Genomic DNA, 22,255 nt, shown 5'->3' with positions numbered 1-22,255 from the left:
AGTGGGTGGTTTTTTGTACCGTCTTCGATGGAACAGAGCTATTGTGGAGCAAAACATAATATAAATTCATATTTAAATATATTGTTTCATAATCTGGTTGAGAATAATTGCATGTACAATGCCCTCATAAAACATAAATAAAATATTAAATACATGTTTACTTATGCAAGAGGGCTAATGAACCTACAAATGAGCTGTATCAAATTTCTGTTAACAATTTTCAAAAAGCCAGGCTGATGCCAGTCATTTCAGCCCACAAAATCTGCAACGTGGTTTAAAGATCATCCAAAAATGTGTCCTCCACAAAAGTTGAATACATCACACAACAAATATATTTTGTTCTAGTGTGTATTTTTACCAATAGTTTGTGTGATAATATGTTAGGTTAAACTACCATAATCATATTAGCAAAGGGCAGGAATTGCTGAATGACTTTATTTTCCATTTTATTTTGTACTGATAAACAATGGGTCTTTATTGCTAATTGAGGTGGTTCAAATTTGTAACCAACACATGTATGAACCAAGAAAAAAACAGATAGTCCTTGTTTCAGTTTCCTGAAGCTAGAGACACGTTGTGTGACTGGGCACCCAAAGTTAACAGGTCTTGACACACACACACACACACACACACACACACACACACACACACACACACATTCAACAATGTACATGTGCATAACTGGTATTACTGTGTTTAATTTAAACAAATGCATGTCTTTAAAATCCAATGTCTTTCAATTGTACATTTTACAGTTTATTATTATTGGTTAAAAATGGCAACAAAGAGTGGACATTTTAACATGTTTTGATGGCATTACTCATTCTAAATACATTTAAATAAATCACTACACTGGGTGGAATGGTTATCTACAACTTACTACTAAACATTGCATGAAAATAATGATGTTGGTACAGGGCCACCCTCCTCAATGTAAGACTTCTATGTTAGTGAGCTACAGGAAGGTAATAAAGTAACCTGCACATTCTACTTGAAACCATATGGTAGGACTAAACCATGTAGTGGGTCACTTATAATTAACTGTATTTCATAATTTTTAAAGAGCTGACAAAAATGGATCACTAGCAGGTTCTCTGATTATCAACATTCCTTGAAATAGAGATGGTTGACGTTTTCCATTTAAATGCACGTTGACATTGTGCAGTCTAGCAGAAGCAGACTGTATGGTTCCAACAAATGTAAAGTATGAAGCACTGTGTAAGACCAATTACATGTACATTAACCGCCTGTGTTGTGACTAAGGTAAAAGATAATCTTCAGTGCAATTGTTCCTTCGAAGATATATTCATCAAAAATGTCTTAGGCATTTAGTGGCTGCTGATCTAAACATCATATGTGGGAAACTAGGCCTAGCATATAGCACATCAACTTAGACATGTTAACAACGTCTCTGTATACCCTTCAGTACACATGAACCATACCATACAGGAAAGTCCAAAACAAGATGTAGGTGAAAAGACCCCCAACAAGGCCTCCAGTGAAAAGCAAGCGTCGAGATTTGAAGCACTTATTCCATCGACGACCCGCCTTGAGGATGAGCAGTAGAGAGAGGAGGAAGGATGCGAGTAAGTAGAAGATGAAACCATATAATCCAGTAAGACCCAAGATTCCCGCTGTGGCCCCGGATAGGGCCGAGACAGACGTCCTACTATAGTCAAGTACAGCAGCGTTGCCCCTCACTGCTACCTCGCTGATGAACTGTGGTCCCTCACGTTTGGCTGCCAATGCGGCGGCCATGATTCTACAGAATCAGTTAAGAATCTAACGATAGGGGAAAACAGAGGTATAAGTCACCGATTAACGTTGGCATCACAATGTGGTTTCAGTCAAAATAAAAAACAATACATTTTCTTTAAGAGAGTACTTCCCACCAAAACGATACACCGTTTTAGATGGCTAACACGACTAGACGAACAGTTAGCTGCTAGCGTTAGCTAACTCAGCATTTTGACGTCTTACCCTGAAAACGATATTTCCTTCAAGGAAACTTCCAAGCGTGACTTAACAACCTTTCCACTGGATGAAAGGATATACGAGTCTCAAGAAAAAAATGGAATGTGATCAATTCTGAATGGGAAATTAATTTTGTGAGACAACCAAAGTTAAATCGTTGCGGCTATTTGCCTGTTCCTTCAGCTGCCATCTTTGACGCAAAGCATTCTGGGTCGTTGTTCATTCTGTCAGGTCAGAGCCAGTTTATTCTCCGAGTCTGTGAAAATATAGTTCGTAAATGCGCTTCATTTAATACAATATATAAATATAAAAAATAATAAAAACAATATTTCATATATAATTAATAATTGTAGATGCTTGAAATAGCATAGTTGCAAGAATATTTTTTGTTTTTACAAAAACAATATATATAACCTTTGACACTACGGTTGCCCCTTAGGGACAATCAGAATACAAATATTTCAGTGTCTGTAATACAGTTACACCAGAGATGGTTACACTACAACTAGCCTACTTCGTAAGAGCACAAAGGTTCGAACCAGAGAGTGTTAAAGCGGAGCTAGTAATCAAGGATCTTTGGTTGAACCATGGACCGTCTACTGTTTATTGTACAATGGAGGGAAGCTAATGTGATATTTTAATAGCCCATCTCAAACCAAAGTTCGAAAGGTAGTGGTTTCGAGCGGTAAACAGACGTTGCAACCTTGAATATGGCACTTTCCACCTGTACGTCGAACTATATCCTTGGGATCGATTTAGGAACCACGTCTGTGAAAGTTGTATTGCTCGACTCCTTGTCAAGAACTGTCACGGAAAGTTACTGTTTGCCAACACGAGCTGACAAGGAAAGCAATGTGACCAATGTGCGTTAAAACAAAAACCTGGACAGTAGTTGTGTCTTAGCATGGTTCAGAAATGTAATAAACTCTTTCTTTTAACTCCTTTCATCCTGCAGGCCAAGGAGCAGGATCCAGAGAGGATAATTAACACCCTCAATCAGTGTGTTGCTTCTCTGCCTGGAGAGAAATTGCAGAAAGTCGTTGGAATTGGAGTCTCTGGACAAATGCATGGAGTTGTGTTCTGGAGAGCAAAGACAGGTTTTTTTTATTTTTTTTATCATAGTTTGTGTTTTTCATGCTACCAGATTCATGCACCGTTATATTTGAAAATGCTTTGTAGTACATTCATTGGTTATTCATAATATTGCACTGTTTCTGAACCTACCCTGTCAGGTTGTGAATGGTTTGGCACCAATAATGTTCGCATGTTCAAGCCCAAAGACACCAGTCAATTAATTATATGGCAGGATAGCCGCTGCAGCAGTGATTTCCTTTCTTCGTTGCCACAGCCAAACTCTCATCTTACCCTTGCCACTGGCTTTGGATGTGTAACTATCTTCTGGTTGCTCAAGCACAAGTAAGTGAAGTGGTTTACTATACTATTAATATTATATTATGATGCTCTTGACATTGCTACCCATGGTCCAACAAGAATGATATGTTTTAGGTCAAACAGAATAGGCCTACCCGTTTGTGTGGTTGGAGTGCTTTACACTTATGAATGTACATATCCTTGTTGCATCTCAGAGATTGACATTATTTCCATCTGCAGACCTGGATTTCTCACAGAATTCAATGTGGCTGGAACCATCCATGATTATGTGGTATCGATGTTGTGTGCATCCAAGGACTGTTCCATTTCAGCACAGAATGCTGCCAGCTGGGGTTATTTCAACACTGTCACCCATCAGTGGAACCTTGACATGTGAGGATGTCTTCTATAAGGGAAAAAAACACCAGAGGGAACTTGTCTTGGAACTTGACAAATGTATGTTCCTCATGCCTTCTCTATATTAATTGATATAGCAATCTCTGCACCTCTTTCAGTCTGAGAGAGGCTGGCTTTCCTGTTCATCTGCTCCCTGAGCCTGTTGAGTCTGGGGCCTTTGCTGGACACACCTGCTCTGAATGGCACGGGATCCCTGCTAACACTCCTGTTGGGGTCGCACTTGGAGACCTCCAGTGCAGTGTCTACTCTACTATGACCAATAAGACTGATGCAGGTAGATGTAGATGATGCTGTGTGTGTGTGTGTGTGTGTGTGTGTCCCCGGAAACATCATAATGTTTGATGGGTTGAATATATAGCATACGCATGAACTAGCATTTCTAATGTTTGTTTTGGAGTGTCACATTTTACCTGCCTTGTGTAGCATCAAAATGAACTTGCTAATCGACTGTCATATTCCTATGTTTTTTGAATGAAAATCAAATAACCACTAACAACCTCACTAACATACTCCACAGTTCTCAACATTAGCACTTCAGCTCAACTAACCTTTGCCATGCCGGCTGGCTTCGCACCTGACTGTGTGCCTGATGCTCTGTCACCCATCGCCTACTTCCCTTACTTCAGTGGCTCCTATTTGGCAGTAGCGGCCTCACTGAATGGAGGCAATGTGATGGCGACCTTTGTTGGAATGCTGACATCCTGGATTAAAGACCTTGGTAAATTAATTAATTATTTATAGTTAATTTAATTTAATTAATTAAATTAATTATAAGCATGCACTAAGTGATGTTGTGAGATCAGATCAGATCACATACACCATTACACGGTTGAGGGTTTTTATCTCAGGCTCCTTAAGAGGGGCTGTTAGTTGCTGCTGCTGCTGCTGCTGCTGCTGGTGCTGGTGCATAATCATCTCTGGGTTTTAAATGTCATTCATCCAGGGGTTGAGATCAGTGAGACCAGTATCTACCCGCAGCTTATCCAGGCTGCCCAGGACCAGTTAGACACGGACCTGAGGGTCACCCCCACCGTGCTGGGTGAGCGACACGCGGCCACTTCCCTGGGCCAGGTGTCCAACATCTCGCCCTGGAACCTCTCGCTGGGCCATGTGACCCGAGCTCTGTGCCGTGGAATCCTGGACAACCTCGTGAGCATGATGCCTTCGCACACGTTGCGGGAGGCAGGAGTGGAGAGGATTGTGGCTAGTGGGAGTGCCCTGGCCCGGAATGAAGTCATTAGGCAGGAGGTTGAGAAAGCCTTCCCACTGCCAGTTGTCTATGGAAAAGATGTAGACTCAGCAGTTGGAGTTGCTATGGTCTGCAGTGACTACTTGAGTAGAAAACGATGAATGGCATGTCTTTCATGTCTTCATCACACTTCATCTGTAGAGTTGAAATGAAGTAGAGTTAAGAAAGTGTATTGCATTCCGTAGTTTTTTGTTTAATGTAGTTTTAATTTGAATGTGATCATTTGCACAAGGATGTCAAAACAATGTTTGCCTACATTTTTTTTCTAGTTAATTTGTGTTTCCTTGACACATTTTAAATTGTTCTTTTCTAAGAAACTAATTTGAATTCAGTTTGCTGTTATTTGTTTTGCAAGATGATAATTGCATACAATATTTTTATATGAATATACCTTAATTTCACATGTTGACAAACATAATTGTTAGTTGGGCATGTTGATGATAATCTTAGTCTTGATAATCTTAATAGTTTATGTGAATTTTTATATAGCATGTTAATATGGAAGCCCGTTTCCGCCACTTGAATTATGTAATTACGACTTTCAATCTCATAATTATGACTTTAAATCTCAAAATTATGACTTTAAATCTCAAAATTACGACTTTATTTCTCATTATTATGACTTTATATCTCATAATTATGACTTTAAATCTCATAATTATGACTTTAAATCTCATAATTTTGACTTCGTATCTGGCAGTTTTTTTTTCTTCAAGTGGCGGAAACGGGCTTCCATATGTTAAAGCAAATTTCTGTATAAACAATGACGGGACAATGTATTGTATTATGTATAATTGTATCACAATATACAGTGTAAAATGCATAAACTGTGTATTCAGTGAATTATGAAAATATGTGTTTAAAAATAAAACCTTGCATAGCAGTATTTCTATTATTTGTGATCAGTGAACAAATGTAATTGCCACAACCAGATTAATTCACCATATGGAAAGCCTTTATGGCTGGGCATGAGATGACGTTACTTTCATTTCTGCATGTGCAGGCAGGCATGCAGGCAAGCATCATATGCAGCAGGGACAGCCTCATGACCACTCTGTGCACTGTGAATCGTTTAAGTCGTCTAACAGGAAGCTCCAACAACTTGAGGATATAAAAAGAACGTCTGAGAGCGAAGCGCTGTTAAACAAGACTCACTAATGTGGCAGTTACATTAAAGGAACTAGGTTCTCTTAACCTCAGGTAAGACTTTTCATATTGTATGTAATTGTTATATGTCCATGTCAACAATAAGGTTTTGTTTTATTGGTAAGGTCTGTTGGTCCTAGAAGCAAAGGCATTAACTGGTAATATAAAATGTGTAAGATTCTGATCACAAAGGGATCTGCATGATTCCAGGGTAAGAGCAGTGTCACAGAGATAAACCAATCAGATGATTGGCCTGTGAATATGTGAGTACTTGGAAGTGCATGGATAGCATGGCTTGTCTCTAAAGACCTCTACATTGTAATCAGCAGCAGAAGAGATCAATACAATCCTCCGTCCATGCTTTTAGTTCTCTCTGGAGATAATTCTCCACATCACCAGTACCCCATTTCTCCTCAGTGTGGTCAACCTGTCTCTCATCCTTTGTCTTAGAATGTACCATGAGCAGTGTGTGTGGATAGTTATCAGGAATTGAAGTAGCTGATTTTTGTTTTTATTGTGCGTAAGTACCTCCATATTGTTTTTCTGACTCAGTACATGTATGCAATACAGTGACAATAGTTGTAATCTTACTGTACGTAGTCATTTTATATCTTTTGTGGTGTTATTTTCATTTAGCATCTGAAACATGGCTTTCATCATTTTTCTTCAAAAGCAACATTTCTACTAAAATAGTTTCTAGCCATGTCAAAAAATGATCTGTATTGTGGGCAGCAGATGCATTTGTGAAAGGCCATGTGTAATATAAAACTGATAATGTCACTGTAATCTGAATGGTGGTGAAGAAAACCAGAGTCTGATACAATTATGCCTGGCTTTTTGCTTCTTGAAACCGGCTAATAAGATTCAGTCCATTATAGAGAGTAAGACAAAATTGTGTCAAACCAAGATAGTACTCTGTAAGTAAGTGAAAACTGCTTTGTAGGTATTACGAGTTGTACTGGAACTGATTTGGCATTTTAAAATTATATACAGTATGCAAGAGATAGCATGTCCTTGGGATGTGCTGCGAATGTTTCAATAAAAATCTTAACACAAGCAGTAAACAACTTGGAACAAGAGAATTAAGCAGGAGTGGACATACAAGATCAATAAGTCGGCTTCTCAAGTTTCTCAGCAACACTAAACCTCCAAGTCATCATTGTGTATAGATACACTGGTGCTCACATCCTCATATGGCTATTTTAAAGGTTTCTGTTCTGTATTGTGAGGTTGTTTAGTGCTACAAATGTACTTATGTGACAGTCTCACTTGTACTGTGAACACATGTTCTTCACAATGATATGTGTATATTTTAGCTCATTTGATTGAGGCTAAAGAGTAGAAGAACCGTCCAAAGTCATAAAAGAATAACTCCGCTTGTCCTTTCTCAATTGTTTGATCATGTGCTTGGACCATGGCAGACATCACAGAGAGATGTGACATGACTGTTTTGCCACAAGATCCCCTATGACACTGGCATTGTTGAATCACTGGTCACCCCTTCCCCTTTTCCAGGCGATTTTACAAGTGGACCGTTCTCATATGACTTTTGGTGAATATCTGGTGAAACAAGGTCATACTTAAGATTGTTGCTAAGGGAGAGCAACACAGACATGTTAAATAAACACTTTGTTTGTGCTCTGTGGTAAAACATCACAAGACTGAGCACACGGGGTACCAAGACTGATTCTCATAGTGTGTGAACTTGTACCAACAATTGCGCTTATTCAACATTGTCCCAAATATCACTGCATGTGTGCCAATGTCTTTGATTTACACATGCAACAGCTGTGGAGATGTTGAACCAATGCTAATGTCTGAAAGAAGCAATACAACTGGAATATTAAATAGAATGGAATAAAATGGAATATATTTAATTGTTAAAGAAATATTAGAATTCATTATTATGAATCTAGTATTCAACTAGAATCCTAAAGCAGATTTTCCCAAACAAGAGTCTTAAGTGATCATGGAGTATGGCAGTATGACTTAAATGCAAGACTATAGATTTCATACTGTTTTATGTAGATCATGAATTGGGGATGACTTCCTAATGGCACTTTATTTCCACATCCCGTTATCATAGTATTTCAGACGACACAATGGCAACACCAAAGAACCATCAGAGGAGGCCATTCACCCTGGAAGTGGATGACCAGACCGACGAAGAGCGTGCTCAGAGCAAAGAACAGGGCACAAAGGATCACTGGACCTCTGCATTTGGCGTGGGTGCATCCAAAAAGGAAAGGATCCCTATGGACTCTGAATATCAAGAGGAGCTTGGAGAGCCCTCTTCACAGATTAAAATCAACAGGAATTTCGTCAAGTGAGTTGTGATATGTAGTTAATCATAATTCATAACACTCATTTATCTTTGTAAGTCATTGCAATCAATGACCTTGACATGGTTCCAAAATATTACCACTTGGAATCTCTTGTTATGCAGGGGCGTCAGAGGAATAACAGGTGAAGCTGCCCAAGACAAGGACAAATTTGACATGAGAAGGCTCTTCTCAGCAGTTTCTAGTGGAGAGGTTGCTCAGCTCGAGGGACTGGAGCAGTACCTGCGCCGGGCCATGAAGCACCTGACTGACTCTGAATGTAAGGCTGAAGTTGACTATCTAAATATTTTTATTCACATGCTGAAAGAACATGGGCACACTGATGTTTGACATTCATGGATTGAAGTCGTTGAGTGCCACATTGGGGTATTTCAAAAGGTCATCATGTTTCATGGCAGCAGCCAGACCAGCAGATACCCGGCCACTGCTGAATTACTGATGCTAAGCAGGTATGGGGTTGGTTAGTGCTTGGATTGGAGACCTCCTTGGAAAACTAAGTGCTTTTCAAGGCACTCAAAACACTTTACAGTGAAGGAAGAGCCTCACTAACCACCACCAATGTGTAGCACCCCCCTGGGTGATGCACGGCAGTCATTATGCGCCAGAATGCTCACCACAAACCAGCTTGAGGTGGAGAGTGAGGGAAAGAATGAATGAGCCAGGTTGGGAATTTAACCAGGACACAGAGGAACCCTCTGCTCCTTTGCAATGCATGCCATGGGATCTCAAATGACCACAGTGAGTCAGGACCTCAGTTTAACCAGAGATTTTCTAATGTGGAGACACAGCACTCACACAGCACACAAAAAATCCTCCATAGAAAAGCATGGGGTTAGTTTGTTGTCTACACATAACCCACCCCTTCCTCAGCAAAACGACATATGAATACATTGAGCCAATCATGTGGTGTGATGTGAATACATTGAGCCAATCATATGGTGAGTTGTGAAGACATCGTGCCAATCATATGTTGTGAACTTGCCGCTGGAGCAAGGTTGGTGTCATGAAGACTTGCGCACGCGCATTTCTACCGAATAGGATGCCCGATGAGTGCCCAAAAAGCGTTGCAATATGGCCGCCAAGTGGAGGGACTTGCCTAAAAGGACTTTGGTTTAACGTCTCATCTGAAGGATGGCATCTCCTACAGCAGTGTCCCCGTCTCTGCACTGGGCCATTGGGATTGATTTTTGGGAATTTTTGAGGGAAGAGTGCAACCTAACCACCCACCAATGCCACTTCCATCAGCAACTAAGTTTTCTAAGGAGGTCTCCCATTCAAGAACCACATTAATTCTGAAACCAGTAACTGCTGATTTCATCATGTCCTGTTTATTTACTGTTTCAGTGCCATGTGACTGTCTTGCGTCAAGACTTTTCACCCCTAGAATTCAAAGACTTTCTCCAACACTAATCAATGTTTTGGGGCAGCCGTGGCCTACTGGTTAGCGCTTCGGACTTGTAACTGGAGGGTTGCCGGTTCGAACCCCGACCAGTAGGCACGGCTGAAGTGCCCTTGAGCAAGGCACCTAACCCCTCACTGCTCCCCGAGCGCCGCTGTTGTTGCAGGCAGCTCACTGCGCCGGGATTAGTGTGTGCTTCACCTCACTGTGTGTTCACTGTGTGCTGAGTGTTTCACTAATTCACGGATTGGGATAAATGCAGAGACCAAATTTCCCTTACGGGATCAAAAGAGTACAGTATATATACTCATACTTATACAATGTAGGCTACTATTTTTGCAATTACATCCTCAGTTTTCATGTTTGATCATGAACCTTTCTAACTTTGTGCAGATCGGTCCAAGGGAAAGACTGCTCTACTCAAGGCTCTCCTAAATCTAACAGATGGCAGAAATGACACCGTGAAATTGCTCCTTGATATTGCGGAGAAGATGGGTGATTTAAAGGAATTTGTCAATGCAGCGTATACAGACATTTATTACAAAGGTGAAAGTTTAGTGAATATTTTTAAAATCTGGACATGTTTTAAATCTGGACACGTTTTTCCACAATCAGATATTATGACAGTATGATTTCCCCTGTAGGCCAGACAGCCCTTCATGTAGCCATTGAGAGAAGGAGTCAATACTTTGTTGAGCTTCTGGTACAGAAAGGAGCTGATGTCCACGCCAAAGCCTGTGGGAAGTTCTTCCAGCTGCATGATGGACCTTGCTTCTATTTTGGTAGAGAGATATCAAAGGGATCAGACATTGATGTTGATGTTAAGTCAAACTTTGTAACCAAATAAAAACATGCCGTTTCTGTTTGCAGGAGAGCTGCCACTTTCCCTGGCAGCCTGCACCAACCAGAAAGACATGGTTGACTTCCTGTTGGAAAACCAATACCAGAATACAGATGTACGGGAGGCAGACTCTCAGGGCAACATAGTTCTCCACGCCCTGGTGATGGTAGCAGATAACAGCCCTGAAAACACAGATTTTATTATTAAGATGTATGACCACATCCTGACCAGAGCTGCCCAGCTTCACCCAAAAGTCAAACTGGAGGAGATTGAGAACAAGCAGGGCCTCACTCCAATTAAACTAGCAGCCAAGAAAGGCAAGATTGAGGTGAGATTAGATTTAAATTCTGCATTGTTTGCTAGAAGCATTATTCCTGGCAAAAGGCTTTTATTTTGATACACCTTGATTTGTTTCTCCATAATGCATTGAATAATTCTCTTACTTCTCCTCTCCTCTTCCTTCTTGCTGAAGCTGTTTAAACACATGTTGCATCGAGAGTTCCAGGATAAGAAGACCAGACATCTTTCCAGAAAGTTCACAGAGTGGGCCTATGGGCCGGTTTATTCCTCACTGTATGACTTGTCATCACTGGACTCCTATGAAACAAAGTCTGTTCTAGAGATAGTCGTTTACGGCACTGAAATCCCGGTAAGTCTACATTTTGCTTGTGCTCATGGTAATTAGGTACATAAATATCATATTGAGTCAAGATCATGTTTGGATGCTTCAAACTAAAATTTCTAGACATACCACATTTATACTGTCATTTTAGAACCGTCTGGAGATGCTTCAGGTGGAGCCACTCAGTCAGCTGCTGGAGGAGAAGTGGAGGAGATTTGCTCATCCAATATTTCTCTTCACTTTTGTGGTCTATTTGATTTACCTCAGTGTTTTCACCACCGTGGCCTATTTCCGGAAAGATGGATCAGATGGACTGGTTGGTCATTCACTTTGGTTGTTTTTTACTCCATGATTGATTGCATTTCCACGTTTTTTACTCCATGATTGATTGATTCATTTCTCCCAGCCACCATACCCACTGGAGAATACACTGGAAGATTACTTTCTTGCATCAGGGCAAATCATACTTCTCTTGGGTTCGCTTTACTTCTTCTTCAAAGGGGTATGTATCACACCTAGAATGCGAACCATTGTTATTAAATAGTTTGTTGCAGTCATTCTGTAGGACAGAAATTACATTAACGCTGTTCTCTTTCAAGTTATCAGATTTGAAAAGAAAACGTCCAACCCTGGAAACCTTGTTAGTAGATGGCTTCTGTGAACTCATTTTGTAAGTCCCAGGAAAAAAATGTGTTTAAAATAGAAATAAATGTTTAAGATAGTGGGACATTGACAACATTTACAACAAATTCTAACAGCCATGATCTTATTTTTTGTGCCTGACCCGGATCCCAGTTTCACCCAGGCAGTGCTCTTCCTGGTCTCCGTGGTGTTCTACTTCTGTAGTAGGAAAGAGTATCTTGGGTTCATGGTGTTGTGCCTTGCTCTCAGCTGGGTCAATGTACTCTATTACTCTAGAGGGTCCAAGAACATGGGCATCTATGGAGTCATGATACAGAAGGTACCTGCCATACTGCACTTCCTCCTGTGTTTGTGTTTGTGGTTGTGTTGAGTTCATTTCAGATATAACACACTTTTTTTGTCATTATAGATGATTCTTGGGGACATTTTACGTTTCCTTTTTGTCTACATGGTTTTCCTCTTTGGATTTTCAGCAGGTACACAGATTTCATACGAAATACTAAGAAATTAGGTTTTGGAAAAATATTATTAGGACATATTAATTTGCATCTTTTGTATGATTGATCACGTAATCAAGATAGATACAACATCATGTAACCATTAAAAGACCGTCCAAAGCTCATATTATCTCTACTGTTTAAAAGCCATTGACACCAGTGAAAATGAGTTAGTTCCACTGCCTTTGTGTGAGCCATCTTAATGTCTTTACCCCCTAGCAATAGTCGTTCTACTGGATGAACCAGAACCAAACAGCACAACAAATGTGTCAAAAGCCCGTTTTTTTTTTACAACCGATGACTCCACCAACTGCAAAAAGCCAACTTTCAAAAACTTCTACTTCACCACTCTGGAACTGTTCAAGTTCACCATTGGCATGGGGGACCTGGAGTTCACTGAGCAGTACCGCTACAAGGAGGTGTTCTATGTGCTGCTCATCTCCTACATCGTCCTCACCTACATCTTACTCCTCAACATGCTCATCGCCCTCATGAACAAAACTGTGGAGAAGACCTCCAAAGAAAGCACAAACATCTGGAGACTACAGGTATAGTGTCTTTCCGCGCTGCTAGACGACTCTGGCATGGTCTGTGTGATCCGCATGCTCCTTCATGTTGGCACCTGTGTTTTCATGCGTTCCCAGAGAGCCATTACCATCCTGGATATAGAAAGACGTCTACCACGGTGTTTGAAGCGCAGACTTCGCTCTGGAGTGGAGAAAAACCTGGGCAATGGCAGCGGAGAGGACCGGCGCTGGTGCTTCAGGTAACTCACATTTGTGACTCACAAATATTGTACATAGACATACACACATATATCTACATTGGCTTGATGAAAATGTTATCTAAATTATACTGCTCAAAAGAATTAAGGGAACACTCTGAGCACAAGTAAAACTTTTGAGGCGAGTGTTTTATTTTGCAAGAACTGTCAGACATTCTGTGAATTTAGTTTGAGAAAGGAAAAAAGGGTGGAAGGTTTCAAAAAATGTGTTTTAACAATTGTGGAAAACTGTAAGTGTTCCCTTATTTTTTTTTAGCAGTATATATTAAAGGATATATCTTTGGCTTTCTTGCTGTTCATTGACACTAGCAGAAGTAGTAAGACACGCTTATACGTAGGCATGAAACAGATGGCACGGTTGAACATGACACTAGCACAACAGGAAAACCACATCTGACCTAAATCAAAAACACACTGACTCCGTAACAGGAACAGGCATATTAGGCATATTTCGTGCTCACATTAACCAAAGAGGGACACTAAACATGTAGGCATATTTCGTGCTCACATTCACACTGCATCATTGCCGTCTGCATCAATGGCACAACACAGAGCAGAGTGAACGCCATACACTTGCTACAGGATACAACAGAGCCACATAACTGCATGTGTGGCACATAATAACTCTGTTCACAACTAGGGATGTAACGGTATGAAAATTTAACCTCACGGTTATAGTGACCAAAATTATTATCACGGTATTTCTAAAAGTGTGTTCAATATGTTCAGAAAGCACTGATAGGCCTACACAAGCTGAAATAGTTTCAATAAGTGTCCCGTTCACTTTTTTCTTCATGTTTAATTGGCTATGTGCTTATAGCTTAACTTACCCTACCATAACTTGGAGTTTGCTATTTCTATTATTTGGATGCAATGAGTGAGACCAAAGTGAACATAAAAAGAAGCAGAGTGGCTACATGATACAGTGCACATTTTGCGGTGAAAAAGTTCCGCCTTTTAAAATCAGGTGTAACCTAATCCGAATCGTAGTTAAAACCATCAATTAGACAACAGAATCAGTAGGGTATCAGACTATCTTGCACTAGCTGCAGCATGTGAAGCAAATGAGGATGCACCTTTCTGTGCCTCTGAGGTCGATGTGAGCAATGCCTTTAGGAGGGTTAATTGTAGAAAAGCTGCTGGACCGGATGTAATTATGACCGCCGCGCAGCGAAGCGGCGGTCATATAGGTTTAGTCAGAATTTTTTTTTTTTTTTTTTTTTTCTTTTTTTTTTTTCTTTTTCGCATGCCCAAATTTCCGTCAATGATTCCCGGGACACTGAAAGACCGGGGTACACGAAACTTGGTGGACATGTAACCCCACATGGATAGCATGGAACCATCGTTTTTCATTTTGATCTGTAGCCCCCCCGCTGAATTGGACCCCCGAAAGGAGGGTAGGGCAGACACAGTTTTCTGTGAATATCTCGAAAACCGTAGGGTTTAGGAGGACCATTTTTTTTTTTGTATGTTGATCTCAAGGGGCCATGTCAACCCATTCCATAACCACTCATTTCATGTATAGCGCCACCTAGTTAAACACAAAAAAGTAAAAATGAGGTGGTGTAATTGAAGGTATCTGTGACCTAACATAGTCAAAACTGCACGAAATTGGAAGTGTAGGATCATTATGACACCCTCTGTATGCACGCCAAGTTTTGTGGAATTCCGTTCATGGGGGGCCACACAATAAATTAATTTATGTTACTATACACCAACTGGCCTGTAGGTGGCCGGAGACAGTTTTCTGTGAATATCTCGAGAACCGTAGGGCCTAGGAGGTCCACCTTTTTTTTGTATGTTGGTCTTAAGGGGGCATGTCAACCCATCCCATTACCACTTACTTCATGTATAGCGCCACCTAGTTAAAAATTAAAAAGCAAAAAATTAGGTGTTTTCATCACAATATCTCTGGCTGACAAGGTCAAAACTGCACGAAATTAAAAGTGTAGGATCATTATGACACCCTCCGAACGCATGCCAAGTTTTGTGTACTTTCGTTCATGGGGGGCCTTACAATAAAATAATTTATGTGTACATTTAGTGACGTACACCAACAAGGATTCCCGGGACACTGAAAGACCGGGGTACACAAAACTTGGTGGGCATGTACCCCCACATGGATAGCATGGAACCGTCATTCTTCGTTTTGATCTGTAGCCCTCCCCCGCTGGACTGGACCCCCCGAAAGGAGGGTAGGGCAGACACAGTTCTCTGTGAATATCTTAAGAACTGTAGGGCCTAGGATGACCAATTTTTTCCGTATGTTTGCCTCCAGGGGTCATGTTAACCCATTCCATGTAAACACATGTGCATAAACAGATACACACGCACACACATACATTTACAGTAATCATACGTATGACACATACTCACACAGTAGACATATGTACGAATGCATGCACATGCACAAACACACATACGCAGGCAAACACACAAGCACGCACATACACCCACACACACACACCCACACACATAAACACAAATTTGTACACGCACACATGCACACAATTCAATAATTTTTGGTCATTGATACCCGGGACACCGAACCACCGGGGTACATGAAATTTGGTGGGTATGTAGCCCCACTAGACTTTTACTGAAAAATTTCATTTCGTCCCCGGGGACCACCCCCACCCCCCACCCCCGTGCTGGGCCCCCTGAACCGCAAAAAAAAAAAAACAGTTTTTCCTAAATAACTACCTGAACCGTGGCACTGAGGATGAAGAATCTTTTATGGTATGTTGGTCTCAAGGGCCCACATCAACCTGGCTCATAATCATAATTTTATGTGTATGATTGACCTGGCATTCTCTGGGGGTATGCCAAGTTTCGTAGAATTTCATCCATGGGGGGGTCTAAAAAAATTAGGTTATGTGTACATTTAGTGACTGTACACTCATTGGCCTGTAAATGGCGGTGCACACATATACACATGTACACACACAGGCACCCACATACTATCGGTATTAGAACGGCCGATACATAATTACAAATTCAGTAGGATTAAAAGAAAGCCAAAATAAATATTCATCATCATCATCATGGCTGCATTTTCAGTATTGGCGAGAAGTAGTCGTTTGTCCACTAGATGGCGCATCGTTGCAGTGAGACGTAATTTTGTTGGAAGTTAAAAATGGGTTGGAAAAAACAATGGACGCTTCATACAAGGACTGTAATTTACCGCAGCGAACATCTAATAAGGATAGGACGATGTTCACATGAAGTGTAATTCCCATTTCTTCTTGAAGCCGAAATAAATCTGAGGATGTTTATCGGACATGCTTGGTTTTTACTGCAGGTACGTTAATCTTGTAATATCAATAAGGACCTAGGTAATGTTACCGTTAGCGTTGGTTGAGTGATGGAGGCATTTGATTGATTGCATTTGTAGAAAACTATAAATGCGGTTATACCAAGCAAATGTATAGCAGCACTGTTTGTATCTTTCGACTGTCATTTATTGCACGTGCTACAAAATCATTCTGTGCAATGGAAGATTTACCAACGTTACACTACACCGGTCTGATACAGTTTTGCCTATACATGCGTGAGACTGAGACGCCTGTTTATTTTGTTTTAAGTGCGTGCAGGGTGCAGGGTGTGAGAGGGGAATCGATGTGCTTTGATTACAGCTTGGTAGTTGTAGTCTGTGAAATTAAAAAGCACGTGTGTGTGAAGTATCCAAACAATGACACATTCATTTCATTATGGCTGCTTTAGCAAAACACCTTAAGCTACTGTGTAGTGGGTCCCATTTAGAAGTGGCTACTTCATTCGCGCTTTCCTTGACTCATGGAGCTGCGTGAATGTTATTACAACTTTTCGCCACGATATGACAGTTTAAGTCCGCTTGATACTGTAAGGCGTAAGCCATTGGTTTCCAAAGGAGATTTTATTTGTGTCGCCAGCATAGCCTATTGACAATTTATGTTGTAAATAGGCCTACCTTATAATCCTACCTGTAGCTTAGGGAAGCTAACAGCTTTCTATTAGGATCTAGTTTGTTAGTTACCGTTTTGTCATAACTCCCTGATGCATTTTTGCATTTAGAATAGCCAGAGCGTGTATATCTCAATCTGAAAATTAAACAATATCGGGTGCCTATGGACTAGGCTGGGTGAACCCAGCCTGATCTGCCCGCTATTTATTTTTTGATTTCTTAAAAGATTGAGCTTGGTCTGATGAAAGCCAGACTAGCCATGGACCTCAGTTAAACAATGCAAGGGAACATGAATCAGCCTATATTTGCACGAACAATAACGGACAAAAGCTCTTCAACTTTGGCCCGTTAAAATGTGTATGAACAGTCTAGCGACGCATTTCATCAAGGCCCATTTGGACATGTCAGTTATTTACACCACTGGTTAGATGTAAAACAGCGTTTCGTTTCAGACTAGGCTACTGTTACTTAATTTGTGCATTAACAATAACGTTTCAGACTACTGTTACTTAATTTGTGCATTGACAATAAAGTATTACATGAACTAAAGATGACTAAAATCTTATGTAGAAGAAGAAACATTCACAAAAAATCCATCCATCCAAAAATGACCTTTGTTTTTGATAGCTGTTGAAAACGGCATGGAACTGACAGAGATGTTTTTGTTTATAAATACATAAAAAATAAATAAATAAATAACATTATGCTGATACCTTTTGCTTTTCCCAAATACAATGTAGCCTACAGGTGTAAGTGACCTTTCATCAATCCAGTTGCAATGGATGAACTGTGATGAACTGCTCTACTTGTGATTGTTTAGAGATTTTAAAGGTTTTATAACAATGCTACATCTTCTTTGGCTATTCTACAATCTATTCACCTTTTCAGCACCAGTAGGCTACTTTCTGTGCAGCCGCACACACACACTCAGGCATGCCAAACAAGCATACACAAAAGTTTCAAGAGTGGGGGATGGAGTAAAATATGGAGACAAATTGAAGTGTGATTTATTTTCGCGGAACGGATGTACAGGACTGAGCGGCGGTCATATTTTGTACCGCTATGCGGTACATCTAGTTTCTAACAGGGTTTTGAAATCCTGCGCTGCTCAGTTAGCTCCTGTGTTCACTTATATCTTTAACACATCATTGGCTCAAGAGATAGTTCCTACTTGCCTCAAGCAGTCTGTTATTGTTCCAGTACCGAAAAACAAAAGTCCATCATGTCTGAATGACTACCGCCCAGTAGCCCTGACGTCTACAGTGATGAAGTGTTTTGAGAAGCTTGTGAAAACATTTTACCACCACCTTAACTCACCTGGAGGAGGGGAATGGGAATTATGTGAGGATGCTGTTCATTGACTTTAGTTCAGCATTCAACACGATAGTACCTCTCACCTTGGTCACAAAGATGAAGGCCTTAGGACTGAACACCACCCTGTGTCACTGGATATTTGACTTCCTCACCAACCGTTCACAAGTGGCTAGAGTGGGGGGTCTGACATCTGACTCATTAACCATCAGCACTGGTGCTCCCCAAGGCTGTGTTTTGAGTCCACTGCTGTACAACATCTACACACATGACTGCAAAGCCAACAGTAGTCATACCTCCATCATCAAGTTTGCAGATGACACAGTGATCTTGGGCCTGATTAGTAACAACAATGAACAGCTCTACTTGGATCAGGTTGATGAGGTGGCACAGTGGTGTCAATCTAACAGCTTGACACTGAATATCAATAAAACCAAGGAAATGGTAGTGGATTACAGAAGGAAGCAGCAGAACTACAGTTACACCCCACTAATGATCAGCGGGCAACCTGTAGAGAGAGTCACAAGTTTTAAATACCTTGGTGTCCACATTACTGAAGACTTAACATGGACTGTTAACACTCAATATGTTCTGAAGAAGTCCAGACAACGACTCTACTTCCTTCGTCAGCTAAGGAAATTCAAAGTTTCTGCATCCATCATGAAGGCCTTCTACACTTCAGCGGTTGAGAGTGTTCTAACTGGTAGCATCATCACCTGGTATGGGAACTCCACAGTTAGAGATTGTAGTACTCTGCAGAGAGTAGTGCGCTCAGCTGAACGTACTATAAGAACTCAACTCCCTGCTCTAAAAGATATCTATTCTAGAAGAGTACTCCTAAGAGCCCAAAAGATTCTGAAGGACTCTTCTCATCCTAACAATGGATTATTCCTACCGCTGAAATCAAGAAGACGCCTATGTAGTCACAAAGCCAGAACTGAGAGACTCAGGAGAAGTTTTTATCCCCAGGCCATCCGAACTCTGAACTCACACTATACTGACCCCCCCCCCCCCCCCCCCCCCCCCCCACACACACACACACACCGACATGACTTTTAGCACTTTTACATCCCTCTCCCTATGCTACAGACCTTTTTTTTTCTTTTCTTATTTCATCACACGTCAAAACACACACACACACACACACACACACACACACACACACACACACACACACACACATATCTGACTTTCTCCAACTTTTGCACTTCTCCATAGAACTTTTTATTTATTATTTTTGATTTCTCCTCCATCTATCTACCCATGTCCTTGATTGCCTAGCCTTTCTGCCCCCCCCATCCCCATCCCCAACACACACACAAAAAACACACACACTTACATCATCACTGTCATCACCTCACATACATACAGCACACTGCTTGCTACAGTAAGCCTCCTCTACATACTTGCTGCACACTGCCCCCCCTCCCTACATACACAGCACATTGTCTTCAGGTTCTTCTCCAACACACATCCTCTACATACTTACAGCACACTGCCCCCACCTGCCCACACACACACTACACACACACACACACAGTCACTGCTCCACTCCCCTCCCGCCCACACACACATCTTCACTGTCATCACTCACATACATCATACATACAGTACTCTGCTTGCAATAGTAAGTCCCTTCACCATACTTGCAGTACACTTCCCCCCCTCCCTACACAGCACATTATTTCATCAGGAAGCTTCTCCAACACACATCCCCAACATACTTACAGCACACTGCCCCCCCCCCCCCATACACAGCACATTGTCTCATGAGGAAGCTTCTCCAACACACATATTGCACACTGCCCTCTCCCCACATACACAGCACACTATCCCATCTCCCCTGTCATCCCCTCAACACACACACCAAGACCCCTGGCAGTTGGGTTAGCCCCTTGAGCCGTGGATCTGCCCAAGGTTTCTTCCTTGGTAAGGGAGTTTTTCCTTGCCCCTGTTGCTCTTGGGTGCTCCTTGTTGGTACCCCCCCCATTCCCAATCCTCCTCCACCTTTCTTATGCAGCCCTTGCCACTTAATCGACCATTTGTGTTCATGAATGTATGGGTTGGTCATAACTAATAATGACCAATTAGAGTAGGGGTCATCAACTAGTGGTCCGCAGCCCACTTGTCCTTGAGGACATTAGTGGTGGTCTCTGACCATGGATTCAGTAATGTAGTTTCAATGTGGGAATCAGTATTCTTATTCATTGGTGGTCCTGGGGTTGCCTCCATAGTCAGAATGATGGTCCCTGGTTTGCAATCAGTTGAAAACCCCTGAATTAGAGTGTGTGTTATTTGTTGATTTCAGAGTGGAGGAAGTCAACTGGATCAAATGGAATACCTGCTTGGGTATAATGAATGAAGATCCTGGGAATCAAGACTTCAGGATATCAACGCCCCCACCTGGCAGACCAGGGAGAGGTAATTTAGTGGACGTCCATTTACATGACAATTATTTACATTTATTCATTTGGCAGACACTTTTAGCAGACACAAGAAGCTTTCATCCAAAGCCACTTACAGCAATAGAATAACATCAGTGGCGGATGCTGCTCTTTGAAATAGAGAAAGCTGTAATAAGATGATTCCTGCGCTCAGATCTGCGCTGGTTTCTACACTTGGTTGACAAATGAGGGCCATTGTGTATATCTAAGCAACATATTGCAATATTGCAGTTTTGGTTGCCATGAATAATTGCATGCTGACTATGACTCACCACAAGGGTTTCACTTCCTTCCACTCTTTGTCTGGGTCTGGGTGAGCACGAGATCTATCTAAATAAAGAGTGGGTTATTTAGAATGTTGCTGCAGTTTCTGAAACTGCATTCTACATCTACATATTCCAACGGAATGGTGATGCTGAGCTAATGCCTATTGTTGTCAAACTGATATGTGAAAGTAAGCCACCAGACATTTTAACAGTTACACTGCAAGACTCAAAGCATGAGATGTATGAGTGTTAATACATGTTTTTATGCTCAATACATACAACAGAGAGAAGCTGGCGAGGCTTCCTGAGGGATTTCAGTCAGCGCCGGCCTCATGAAGGGCAACAGCACGCACAAGAGATGAACCTTCTCTCAGTCTGCCATGTTTGATCAAATGACTACTGTTCTCCAATCAGCAGTTCCATATGTCACTGTTTATCAAAGACTTTTAAAGATTTCAACTTTCAAAGATTTGAAATGAGATTAGATTAGATTCAGTGTTGTTGTCATTGTGCAGAGTACAAGTACAGAGGCAATAAAATGCAGTCGGCGTCTAACCAGAAGTGCAAAAGAAAAAACAGAATTATGTATAAAAGGTGCAGTTATATAGACTTGTAATATGAATATGTGAACAGTGTGAGAGGTCCAGTCTATGCAAGATAATAGTGCCACTAGAGGTCAGAATGGTATAGTACAGACATGTCAAAGTCAAGGTCCGCGGGCCGGAATGAATTATCTACGGCCCCCAGGGTGATATTTGATTAGTATTAGAACCGGCCCGCAGGCCACAGCCGCCGGCTGCTGTTTTGCACGCACCAATACTCCATTCCCCACAATGCAACGGTAGCCCACGAACGCCGCCAAGTGGGCCTTAGCTTCATTATTCATCAGTATTCAGTCAGGGCAGATGTCAACTTTCAGCTACCCCTCTCCCCAGTGTTGTGCCTGAACGCGTTCATTGAACAAAAGTTCATGAACTCTTTCATATTTTGAGCGAACGTGAACTGAG

The 22,255-nt window shown here is 41.3% G+C and overlaps 3 protein-coding genes across 6 annotated transcripts; 2 read left to right on the top strand and 1 right to left on the bottom strand.

Annotated features, from left to right (window-relative positions):
* Window positions 1-682: 682 nt before the first annotated feature.
* On the bottom strand, window positions 683-2,198 carry emc6 (ER membrane protein complex subunit 6). Its single transcript, XM_042091183.1, has 2 exons — window positions 1,981-2,198; window positions 683-1,782 (listed from the first exon to the last, which is right to left on the bottom strand). Exon 2 carries the CDS (start codon window positions 1,756-1,758, stop codon window positions 1,423-1,425), a length of 336 nt encoding a protein of 111 aa, XP_041947117.1. The 5' UTR covers window positions 1,759-1,782; window positions 1,981-2,198; the 3' UTR covers window positions 683-1,422.
* Window positions 2,199-2,427: 229 nt separating this feature from the next.
* On the top strand, window positions 2,428-5,897 carry shpk (sedoheptulokinase). 3 transcript variants are annotated; one of them, XM_042091170.1, is made up of 7 exons: window positions 2,428-2,837; window positions 2,930-3,071; window positions 3,207-3,390; window positions 3,586-3,738; window positions 3,861-4,036; window positions 4,280-4,480; window positions 4,706-5,897. In XM_042091170.1, the coding sequence occupies exons 1-7, from the start codon at window positions 2,685-2,687 to the stop codon at window positions 5,110-5,112; spliced, it is 1,416 nt and encodes a 471-aa protein (XP_041947104.1). In that variant the 5' UTR covers window positions 2,428-2,684; the 3' UTR covers window positions 5,113-5,897. The 3 variants fall into 3 exon arrangements, with proteins under 3 accessions (XP_041947104.1, XP_041947103.1, XP_041947105.1); XM_042091169.1 differs by having other exon boundaries at window positions 3,840-4,036; XM_042091171.1 differs by lacking the exon at window positions 4,280-4,480 and having other exon boundaries at window positions 3,840-4,036.
* Window positions 5,898-6,048: 151 nt separating this feature from the next.
* On the top strand, window positions 6,049-22,004 carry trpv1 (transient receptor potential cation channel, subfamily V, member 1). Of its 2 annotated transcripts, XM_042091162.1 has the most exons (17): window positions 6,049-6,211; window positions 6,608-6,677; window positions 8,244-8,483; window positions 8,604-8,758; window positions 10,292-10,444; window positions 10,543-10,680; window positions 10,769-11,067; window positions 11,212-11,388; window positions 11,513-11,677; window positions 11,768-11,863; window positions 11,961-12,031; window positions 12,157-12,322; window positions 12,413-12,479; window positions 12,720-13,048; window positions 13,145-13,266; window positions 20,847-20,959; window positions 21,533-22,004. In XM_042091162.1, exons 3-17 carry the CDS (start codon window positions 8,260-8,262, stop codon window positions 21,634-21,636), a joined length of 2,379 nt encoding a protein of 792 aa, XP_041947096.1. In that variant the 5' UTR covers window positions 6,049-6,211; window positions 6,608-6,677; window positions 8,244-8,259; the 3' UTR covers window positions 21,637-22,004. The 2 variants fall into 2 exon arrangements, with proteins under 2 accessions (XP_041947096.1, XP_041947097.1); XM_042091163.1 differs by lacking the exon at window positions 6,608-6,677.
* Window positions 22,005-22,255: the final 251 nt, after the last annotated feature.

This window comes from Alosa sapidissima, chromosome 5, assembly GCF_018492685.1.
Source record: "Alosa sapidissima isolate fAloSap1 chromosome 5, fAloSap1.pri, whole genome shotgun sequence".
NCBI classification, from domain to species: Eukaryota; Metazoa; Chordata; class Actinopteri; order Clupeiformes; family Clupeidae; genus Alosa; species Alosa sapidissima.
Note: the sequence above shows the minus strand (reverse complement) of the source record. Positions and strands in the feature narration are given on the sequence as shown.

Bases quoted from the DNA above. Each gene is read 5' to 3' on its own strand.
- emc6 (XM_042091183.1), bottom strand. From the start codon at position 1,758: ATGGCCGCCGCATTGGCAGCCAAACGTGAGGGACCACAGTTCATCAGC.
- shpk (XM_042091169.1), top strand. From the start codon at position 2,685: ATGGCACTTTCCACCTGTACGTCGAACTATATCCTTGGGATCGATTTA. The intron at 3,391-3,585 runs GTAAGTGAAGTG...TTCCATCTGCAG, and splicing joins TTCTGGTTGCTCAAGCACAA to ACCTGGATTTCTCACAGAAT. The intron at 3,739-3,839 runs GTGAGGATGTCT...TAATTGATATAG, and splicing joins CATCAGTGGAACCTTGACAT to CAATCTCTGCACCTCTTTCA.
- trpv1 (XM_042091163.1), top strand. From the start codon at position 8,260: ATGGCAACACCAAAGAACCATCAGAGGAGGCCATTCACCCTGGAAGTG. The intron at 11,864-11,960 runs GTATGTATCACA...TTCTCTTTCAAG, and splicing joins TTTACTTCTTCTTCAAAGGG to TTATCAGATTTGAAAAGAAA. The intron at 13,049-13,144 runs GTATAGTGTCTT...ATGCGTTCCCAG, and splicing joins CAAACATCTGGAGACTACAG to AGAGCCATTACCATCCTGGA.